We start from the raw sequence: 10,000 nt of genomic DNA, 5'->3' as shown, positions 1-10,000 counted from the left end.
CTCTGTCCCTGACAGTAATAGGGTTATCACAGAATCTTACACAGAACATTTGGTTCGCTTAAAACTCTCTAAACTGTATGCGGCTCATTTAAATCACCGTCCTTCATCTTGTTTCAACTTAGAAAGACATTTACATAAAGCGTTTGTATCTCTCTTCTCTCTTTCCATACGTCGCCTGTAAAAAAATATTGCATGCATAGGCAGTTGTGACGGCTGACACTGACGTTAATCGGGTTATTTCCATACCTCTTCCACCGCAGTGCGTGGCAGAAGTCCACGAGAGGCGAGCCCTGTTCGCAGTTCGTGTATGTCGATCCGTCCATCCTTGTTAAGGTCCAGCTGGTCGAACAGCTCAGCCCATTGCCTTTCTCTGTCTTGGTCAGTACCGCTGTCCTGGCAGCGGGCCCGGGACCAGCCAGGGTGAAACCCCGACTGACCCATACGCGGTCTAAGCGGTAAACACACACACACACGCTACGATGCAGCCATATGCGTTTTCACGAGAGCCGAAGCCGCTTTCTTGTCGCTCACTCGGTTTTGAGTAGGCTTCAAGCCAAGCCCTCTTCCTTCGTTTTCCAGAGCCAAATTTGGGATTTTGGGATTTCGAAAATGAATGTTTTACACGCGCATCCAAAAAAAGCTGGTAGGTCTTGCGGTGTGCCCGTCCTCTCCCAGTTTACTACATGCACCAGCGGTTTGGCAGTCTGGAAACCAGGAAGCTCGCACTCGCCAGAAAGACAGATATCGTTCTCTACCCTAAATCTTCAGAACGTGACGACTCCATTCCATCGACCATTACGGCGTGTTCAGGCCAAACCGAGTTCAATTGCGTAACGTAATCTCTCTTGCTGAATACATAGACTGAAACAGATCTGTCCAAAAGCTCTTTGCAGATTATGTGTTTCGTTGCCTGATTCTCGCTTTGCACGCAACGCAACGCCTGTGGGCAACGGTGACGCCGCGAGCGCTTCCTCAGAACAGCATTATTACTTTAATTAGCTCTCATGATTCGATGTTATTGTCACCCAGGCATCCCGGGAGGATTAAAAATATGTTTTGTGAACGAGAGCCGAGCGTCGACTTCCCCCCTCCCTAATCTCAAAACATCAACAAGAAAGTGAAAGAAGAACTAAAGTGTGTGTCTCTTTTGTTTCTATTCTCTTGAGTCAACGCCTAACCGTACTGTCGCGCAACAACAAAAACTTCACGCCTACCATCGGTGAATCGAAGCAGGTCCTGAAACCCGTAGAAATCTATTGCTCATCACGTTTGGTGGACTTCACTTCCAAAATGTGCAGGCGCGACAATATTTCGGTAACAGATAGTATGGATAATTGGATAAAGTTTGAGAAGATAAATCAGTGCTTTCCTTTTAATTGGCCAGACGTACAAGCAGAAAGAAAGAAAGAAAGACAGAATAAAAAGGAATTCTCCCATCACGGTTCTTAGTTGGATCACTATATAATGTAGGAAGATATGCTTGAACCAGTCGATGTTCAAAATGTGTTCTGCATAAGATGTCATCTATCGTATACTTACGTAAAAGCACAAAGATAGGCTACACTGAAAAGCACACATCAGTGTTCGTCTCCTCACGCGCACAAACAAATGACCCATTTTCCACCTGTTACCTCTGTATCATCTCCATTCTTTCACAATACAACGGCAAGAAGAAAGGTACGCGCGCTTAAACAACCGTTGACAGCTTGCATAGCCCCAGTCTGTCAACGGTCTTTGAATGAACGTCATAATCACAAAAGCACCCGTTTCTCTGTAAACACTGGCCCTTGATTGGGTTATTGTGTGAGCTGACTGGCCTTTGTCTTCTCCCCATTAACACCTGTAGTGTTTATGGCTCGCACGGTCGCGCACTGCCCGTATGTTACACAAACTCACACCTCCGTCAGGACTGGATGTCCAGTACCGCTACACATAACAAACCCTATATAAGCCGCTCACAACATGACAGTGGAATACAGAGAGAGAGGAATACAGAGAGGGAGAGACACAACAACAGTATTTTTATTCGTTTATTAGTTTTTCTTTTACTCTCAAGCGTCCGCTTTAAACCAGTCTCATGTGTAAGGGACTGTCGGGGATTCCCTCATCATGCCTGGAGAGGTGAGAGAGAGAGAGAGAGAGAGAGAGAGAGATGCTGGCTCCTCAGGCTTGATAACATAATTTAATGAGTATAGGAGCTGTTGTACTATATGTGACTGTATGTGTGTGTGTATAAACACATGTGTCAGTGTTAGAGTGTGTGTGTATGAGTGACTCAGTTAAAAAACAAGGTAAAAAAAGAGAGAGTATGATCACCTACAATTTCCTCAGTAGATATCAAATCAAGTGTATTTATTGTATGTGTGTGTGTGTGTGTTTCAGGGCAAAGGGGATGCGAATGAAGTTCAGTCATCTGGCAGAGAAACAGGACTGGATCCATAAACACAAGTAAAAGTTCATCTGTCTGACACATTCATTACCGCTTTTTAGCACAGACATGGCCCTGTGTTACCAATACTGCAAGTGTGTGGACTCACCTGTCTCTCTCACTCTGTCTGTCTCTCTCTCTCTATGAAGGTCTCAAGAGGAGAAGACTCTACAGGATCTGGAATCTCTTCTCAGCAGCAAAAGTAATAAAACCCGTTGTGTTTATTTCTCTATCACTCGCTCCTTTTCCCTCTCTCCCTTTTGTCTGTGAGTCAAAGATAATCGTGGGCCTAGGTGCACAACACTAGCCTCTCATTCTTATCAGTTAAAATGCTGGATCAGGCATGAGTACTTTTTATGTATTTACATTGTTCAAGCATGTGACACAGTCAGTCTCTCTCTCCAGTGGGACTGCAGGCATTCCGATGGTTCCTGCGTTCGGAGTTCAGTGAGGAGAACCTGGAATTCTGGCTGGCTTGCGAGGAATACAAACGCACGCCGGAGAGCATGCTGGGAACTAAAGCCCAGAGCATCCTCACACAGTTCATCAACTCCGACGCCCCACAAGAGGTAAGGGCCGCGTGACGGGAGGAGTAATGACGGACAGGACAGAGAGGCGGTGAGGAGGAGGAACACGATGACTGAGAGTGGGTCGTAAAAGTTTCCGAAGAGACAAAGTCACAAAAATCTGATCGCACCTTAAAAGCCATTACTGTCGCTCAAGGCGGCGAGGAACGCACCGATTATTCCGGTTAGCGTTTCCGTGGTAACGTTTTCGGGCCGTTATGTAAACGTTTCTGTACCGTTCGGCAGGTGAACCTCGATTCGGAGACCCGTGAGGCGCTGTGTGGGGTGCTGGGAGCGCCGGACGCTGGCTCTTTTGACCACGCTCAGCAGCAGATCTACACGCTGATGGCCAAAGATTCCTTCCCTCGGTTCCTGCGCTCCTCTTACTGCCAGCAGGCTCTGAGAGCTCTCTAAACAGCGCCACCAGCTGACCCGGAGGACCCGCAGCAGTTTTTCAGTCTTTGAAACGACTCCTCCGTGATCCAAAGTATGTTTTTAGTGGGTACGGTAGTTTAAATGATTTGTGTTACCGTTGGATATTGTGGTTAAATGTTCAAACTGTGGCTTTACGTGTTTCGTCATGTGGTGTAATTTGTCTCTGACTCGATGTCATGTTTATACAAAAAGCTGCTCGTTCTGTAAACTACAAATCTTAGATTGTTTAAATAAAATCTATACAAACCTTATGGAACATATAGAGACACACACACACACACACACGGTCTGATGCACGTTCAGTGGATTGTGCGTTCAGCCTCACTCCTGTACTGTCTGCTGGGGTTGTTAATCAAGCCTGTTTGTATTTGGGAGTGTCATCTGTATACATTACTTTACTGGACATGATTCCTGTCTGACTCAGTGATATACAACTAAATAAAAAGCCCTCATCACTGAAATGTGTATAACTGCTCAATGTTACAGGTGAAGAGAATCAGGGTGAACTACACGCTGAACAGTTAAAGGACTCAGTTCAGAAACAGCAGACCACAAAGAGCCTGACTAGGCTGTCTGACACATTTAGAGTCAAGCTCCTCTCAACAGCCCGGTAGTCACCAGTGTTATTGACATAACAGAAACTCAGTGCCAAACTCAAGTCAAACATGTTCTCTCTTTCTCCAGCAGCTCTGCGCTGGGAGAGATGACAAACAAACCATCAGTCACGGCTCTAAGCCAATCAGAGAGCAGATGCCCTGCCCTTGGCCAGGGCTGGCAGAGTAAAACCTTGAGGATTTCCACTAAGAGCGCAAAGGATGATGGGAATGTAAACACTGAGCGTGGTTATGAAGAGATGAAAGAAAAAAAAAAAAGGACAGAAATGAGTAGAAAAAAAAAGGAAGGAAGAGGCAGTGTTGGGGCAGATCAACACACAGATACTTGCAAATAAATATAAATAAATCACAATCGTACGCAAAGAGGCATTATTATTAAACAAGGAGAGAAACCCATTTACTGCAACCTGGCAGTCAAACAACACTGGTCATAAAACATATTTAAAAGACAGGGGATATTTATTTTTAAAACAAACTGACAAATTCCAGGAGGTTAAAAGCCCGGATCACATTACAGAGAGCACAGCTCCGTCAAGAGCCATAAACATGATCGTTAAGATGTACAAGGTCTGACTGATCTCAGATCAGCCCGCTCCCTCGCGAGCCGTAAACGCAATCGTTAAGATGTACACGGTCTGACTGATCTCAGATCAGCCCGCTCCTTCACGAGCCATAAACGCGATCGTTAAGATGTACAAAGTCTGACTGATCTCAGAACAGCAGCGGGGAGGGTTCTCTACCCTCACCCTGGCTCAGTGCCTCTGTGGGCCACCTATTCCACCTGAGCTCCTTAAAGAGGCTCTTACATTCTGCTTAGTCTCATATGACATCTACAAACCACACTTTAAAATATCTGAGGGGGTCTTATTTGAGCCATAGAGGAACGATCATTTTTAAATCAGTTTTTTTTTTTTATTATTGTGCAGCTGGAACAAACATCAGGCAGTGTCTGTGGACCTCCAGCTCTGGTTGGATGTTCAGTGCAACATTAATTATTCAAACGATGTGTAAAATCTATTCTGATGCCTGTAAATGCAGATGCAATTAAACAGTGGAACTGGGGGACTATATGCAGTTTAAAGCTCAACAGGAGAGAATGGAGAGGCTCTGTACAACAAAATACAACAGCTGGGTCTGACTGTCAGACTTGGTCAGACCACTCACAGTCTATGCTTTGCTGCCACCTAGTGGCCATGTGATATGCTACACAACGCGTGTAACAGCTATAGGGGGGGATGGATGAACAGTCGCGCCGGTTCTGTCTGTTACTTAAGAGGATTTGGATCCCGCTGCTGCTGCTGCTCCCCCCTTAGTCTCTGGCGCTTTGAGAACGCTGAGTTTCTTGTGCAAGGACGAACTGGCTTTCTGCGTCACCTCTTGTTCAATCTTATTTCGAATTGCCACCTCCAAACCCTGACGCATACCAGAGAGAGTGACAAATCAGAACCATGAACACAGTATCCGCAAGGTACATCCACACAGCAAGTTCTACCACCTTCAAAACATCTGAAACTAATTTAAATCTAGTTTCTTTATACGCTTATACCTTGAAATCGGTTAGCATATATTGTTCTCAGGTAGTTCATGAAATGCATTAAAATTAATGACATCAAAAATAAAGAGTGATACACGACCTGACTCTCCGTGAATGAATTCATACAAATGTTGAAAGCAGACGAAAGGGTTGAAATACCCGACCGTGCCTTTCAGCCCTGTGCACTGTGATACTAAATGATTGTGCGTACAACGAGTCTTGTCTGCTCTAGTTCTAAGGTTTGAAGTCACACTCTGCCTGGGAAAAAAAAGCCACAGGAAATGTCCTAAGAAGAGAAAAATAAGCACCTTCTTTAGTTTCTGCTGCTGGACTATTTGAGTTTTCTTTGGTGCGATGATTCTTCCTATGAAAAGGACAGAGAAACAAGATGGTAAATCATCTGCCAAGTTTATTATAGTCTGCAGCACTGAAAAGTTTGTCATTTGGACTAAGTCATAAAATTCAGCATTATATTTAAGAAATTACGGCAAAGTTCATAAGTATGTCAGATTTCCCCGTAGGTCGCACATGGGTACGCTTGTTGATCCAAAATGGCGAATCAGCGTGTCGTATAACGTCGTGTCACTGTTTTAACGTCGGTATTAAGAACAACAAAAGAGCCTGTGTGGTATCGTTCATACCTCCTTTCTTGGGTCCTTTAATTTTTTGCTGATGTTTCTTGCCTCCTCCGGGACGCTGGGCTTTAAATTTCTGTTTTCCCTGGGCCATGTTTGGTTCGCTACAGCTTCACAGAGCACTTCCGGGAACAGCATCCGGTAGATAATGGCATTGTGGTATACTGAAAGACTCTGAATTCTATGGTACGGAGTATCACAGTGCAAAATGTGACGCACAGACGCACCAATGAGTTTTATAGTTTTGTCTTTCGGTAGTTGCTACATGTAAGTTTGTGTTTGTTGTTGTAATAAGAATATATATGTATGAATGTATATGTGTGTATGTGTATGTATGTATGTATGTGTGTGTATATACACACACACACACACACACACATATATATTTATTCAACCTAGGAATATTATAAAATAAAAATAGAAATAAAAAGTTTTAAAATAAAACGTGTTACCTACCTACCTACCTACCTGTCTGTCTGTCTGTCTATCTATCTGACTGACTTTATTTTCTTTTAAATACTCCATGTTCTGTGTCAGGAAGACAACAACTTTCATTTCTTCTTCACGTTGTTCTTCTCCATTCCCACAGTCTCTGATCTAACTGACACACTGGGGGAAATATGCAAATATATGGAAAAAAACCCCCAACCAATCAAAACATTTTGGTTCCTTCTTTATTGAACTGATGTGAAAGAGACATTTTTTTTCTTTTTTAAATTTACTTCATGTATACTGTATACAGCGTTATATTCATATACATATGTATAAAAAAACATCCAGTCAACTACCTTGTTTTTTTTTTGTTCTCAACTACTTCCACAGAATACAAAACGGAACCCAGTTTGTGATTATCATTGGAACAAGAACGAACCAAAAACAGATAAGAGGCCATCTCAACCAGACACCGTCAATCACCAACAAAACTTCCAACTGGTCACAGAGACACCAAGAAGAACTCTCATTGGTTGAAAGCGTGCAGCGAATGATTTGGTTGACCTCAGCGCTGCATTTTGGCACCAGAGGATAGGTAAACTCATCTCTCTTTGCTGGAACGGGAGTTGGCGAAAAAAAACAAAGGATATTAGATGGTCGTATTCTCTGCCTTATCCCACTTTACAAAAAAAGAATCAATTTCACCATGATCATGTCAACATCCAGATTGAAAAGCGGTGCTCAAATCAAAGTAAAATGGCAAGACTTAAGCTAGGCCATCTGATTGGTCAGTCTGGATGTCAATCATATTCCATTCACCAATTATGTTGATTAGTACCAGCATTGTGAAAAAAAGGAGTCAAGGCATTGTATTTCCAAAGGGTGGATTACCACTCGGCATCTGACCCGTGGATTTACACTGGGAGATGAAAGACGCCATAGAAGAAATGTTTAACTGACACTTTGTCCCTGGCTGAATGGCACTTTGAAGCTGTTTTTTGGACAGCTATGCATGCTACATTAGAAAAAGTTATCCGAACGATCTAATACAAACAGGGAGGGGCCTGAGGAGGGCCTGGCAGGGTGTCCACGTGGGGGGGTGGGGGGGTCATGGGGGTCAGGCGTTGGACCGAGCTGGTGCAAACCTCCTGCTCTGGTCTCCCATCCCTGTCCTGTCCTGTCCTGTCCTAAAAAGTTCGCCCGATTGCTTTGGGTCTCATCAATTTTGTGAGCGTTCCATGTTCCGCCGTGTATTTTATTGTTGTTGTTTTTTTTTTTTAGGTGTCGGTGTTTTTAATCTGCGTTAGAGAGGGCCTCTTGGAGAAGTTTTTAAACAACAGTTTCGTCACTAAGAATCACAATTCATATACATTTTTATATAAAAAAAACAAACAAAACAAAACAAAAAAAAACGAAAGAAAGAAAACAGGTCACAGCCAAAGAAGAGTCCACATGATCCATAAACGTAATCCCTCCTCGTTAAAACCTCGTTATCTTCAGAACAAAAACGATTCTACTGTACACACAGATGGTGGCAAAATTTGCTACATTGTGACAGTGCCCTGCCCCCCTGATTATACAAACAATAAACAAACAAACAAACAAAAACAAATATGAGATGTTGATTCAAATCAGAACTGTGTCGCTGGGGAGAGGTACCAGAACCATTCGATCTGTCAGAGCCCTGGACACTACACATCTAGAGTCATCAAGATTTTTTTTTTTTATTCTTTTTTTTTACACTTTGACTAAAGCTACTTTACTTTTATCATTTTATTTATTTATTTATTTGATTCTAGGTCTGATTTTCGCCTGCGTCCGCTTTAACGCGACACTCAACGGTGACCTCTGAGAAGAGGGAGAGAAGAAAAGGGGAGGATTCCGGGGTAAAAAAAAAAAAAAAAAAAAAAGTGCTGAAGGAGGAATAGAAAGATGAACAGACGGTAGAGGGAGAAATGGTGTTTGTTGTTCTCTTCTTCCTTCATCCTTTATTTATTTATTTATTTATTTATTTTTTCTCCTTCTAGAGGATCTTGACGGGAGTGGGCGCTGTTACCCTGTCATACAGTCTGCATGGGCCTGCTGTGTGGTGGGTTGTTTTTGCTGACTGTATAAGGCAGTGAGCAGTAACATTCAGACGGATCTGCTGTCATAGATATCTTTTATAGTAGACTGGGGGGAGACAGGACAGAGAGGCTGTTTGTTTTTAGAAAGCGGGACTACGGGATGAAACTCAAAACACTATTGGTCAACAAACTATGAAACTCAACAACGACCGACAGAGACACCTTAAGCTACATTTGTTCAAGGTCCTGCAACCATACTGAAATATCTGCCCGTTAACGCGTGAGATCAGGTAAAAAAAAAACCCAACAAAAAAATCAATGATACAGGAATAGCATGGTTTAAGTGTTTGCTTTGGACCAATCATCGATCATGTTATTGATTTTCCACAAATTACAAATCATTTCACCAATCACTGGTAAGCGTAAGTTGATGATCACCAATCAAATGACAGTTTTAACCCTGCCCCCCCCCCCCCCAAATCACGTTACTCGTTCTGGACTAATCACCGGTCACATTATCGATTTAGTACACACCAATAATCATTGTTAATGCACCTGGTTTTCCATGTGACAGTTACTTAAATACATGTTTTTAACCCCCCCTCTCCCCCCCCACCCAACACTCCCACTGGACAGCTATTTCAGACTAACAGAACACCATCATCTCGTGATGTTGTGGATATGGGCATACTGTATGGTTGCCAAGGTGAGTTGACACAGTTGCCGCGGTAACAGCAAGGGCTTCAGGACAGAAAGTGGCCAGTCTCATATAAAACATGTCCATGGTCTATGACGCATGGTGTGTGTGTGTGTGTGTGTGTGTGTGTGTACGGGTGTGCGTACATGTGTGTGTGTGTTTGTGACATTTGATATGATACCGCAAAAAAGTAACAGACACAGATGTTTATGTACAGAAAAGCAAAGACAAAAAAAAAAAAGAGAGGTATAGTTTCAAGTTCAGCTCCTTAGCACCTAAGGCCAACACTATCACGGACTATCGTTACCTGTCTAAAAGTATCGCAATTCCCTTCAGATTAACCCGAGGTTTTATTACCTGCGTCACAGTGACTCTATGACTTTATGTCTCTATGGTTACGACGTTAAGCAATTTTTTTTTATTTCTACATAATTATCGCTTCTTATGTTATCATTACCAAGATCGCAGTAGAAATTTCTATCCGAAGAATAAAAAGAAAACATAAAATGTTAATATAACATTTTGCGCCCCCCCCCCCACCCTTTCTCCTTTTTGGTACAATTTTGAATTTCAAATTTCAATCATTCTAGACT

At 42.9% G+C, this 10,000-nt stretch overlaps 4 protein-coding genes across 4 annotated transcripts in view; 1 reads left to right on the top strand and 3 right to left on the bottom strand.

Moving 5' to 3' along the window:
- Window positions 1-441, bottom strand: part of slc25a23a (solute carrier family 25 member 23a) — a 12,600-nt gene extending 12,159 nt beyond the window's left edge. Inside the window, exon 1 of the mRNA XM_030778894.1 lies at window positions 247-441. Within this exon, the coding sequence (XP_030634754.1) occupies window positions 247-441 (195 nt within the window). The remainder of the gene's footprint in view (window positions 1-246) is intronic.
- A 1,636-nt stretch (window positions 442-2,077) lies between these two features.
- LOC115817469 (regulator of G-protein signaling 5) lies at window positions 2,078-3,408 on the top strand. The gene is made up of 5 exons (XM_030780775.1): window positions 2,078-2,121; window positions 2,383-2,448; window positions 2,578-2,630; window positions 2,834-2,997; window positions 3,241-3,408. Exons 1-5 carry the CDS (start codon window positions 2,078-2,080, stop codon window positions 3,406-3,408), a joined length of 495 nt encoding a protein of 164 aa, XP_030636635.1.
- Window positions 3,409-4,500: 1,092 nt separating this feature from the next.
- On the bottom strand, window positions 4,501-6,333 carry c7h19orf53 (chromosome 7 C19orf53 homolog). The gene is made up of 3 exons (XM_030780220.1): window positions 6,219-6,333; window positions 5,886-5,941; window positions 4,501-5,456 (listed from the first exon to the last, which is right to left on the bottom strand). The coding sequence occupies exons 1-3, from the start codon at window positions 6,304-6,306 to the stop codon at window positions 5,313-5,315; spliced, it is 288 nt and encodes a 95-aa protein (XP_030636080.1). The 5' UTR covers window positions 6,307-6,333; the 3' UTR covers window positions 4,501-5,312.
- A 625-nt stretch (window positions 6,334-6,958) lies between these two features.
- Window positions 6,959-10,000, bottom strand: part of mri1 (methylthioribose-1-phosphate isomerase 1) — a 9,924-nt gene continuing 6,882 nt past the window's right edge. The window contains exon 7 of the mRNA XM_030780749.1: window positions 6,959-7,258. Coding sequence (XP_030636609.1) covers window positions 7,246-7,258 — 13 coding nt within the window. The 3' untranslated portion in view covers window positions 6,959-7,245. The remainder of the gene's footprint in view (window positions 7,259-10,000) is intronic.

Source organism: Chanos chanos, chromosome 7 (genome assembly GCF_902362185.1).
Source record: "Chanos chanos chromosome 7, fChaCha1.1, whole genome shotgun sequence".
Lineage (NCBI taxonomy): Eukaryota > Metazoa > Chordata > Actinopteri > Gonorynchiformes > Chanidae > Chanos > Chanos chanos.
Note: the sequence above shows the minus strand (reverse complement) of the source record. Positions and strands in the feature narration are given on the sequence as shown.

Coding starts and splice junctions, on each gene's coding strand:
- LOC115817469 (XM_030780775.1), top strand. CDS start 2,078: ATGTGTAAGGGACTGTCGGGGATTCCCTCATCATGCCTGGAGAG. Junction 2,122..2,382: donor CCCTCATCATGCCTGGAGAG/GTGAGAGAGAGA, acceptor TGTGTGTTTCAG/GGCAAAGGGGATGCGAATGA. Junction 2,998..3,240: donor ACTCCGACGCCCCACAAGAG/GTAAGGGCCGCG, acceptor ACCGTTCGGCAG/GTGAACCTCGATTCGGAGAC.
- c7h19orf53 (XM_030780220.1), bottom strand. CDS start 6,306: ATGGCCCAGGGAAAACAGAAATTTAAAGCCCAGCGTCCCGGAGGAGGC. Junction 5,942..6,218: donor TAAAGGACCCAAGAAAGGAG/GTATGAACGATA, acceptor TCCTTTTCATAG/GAAGAATCATCGCACCAAAG. Junction 5,457..5,885: donor AGCAGCAGAAACTAAAGAAG/GTGCTTATTTTT, acceptor GGTATGCGTCAG/GGTTTGGAGGTGGCAATTCG.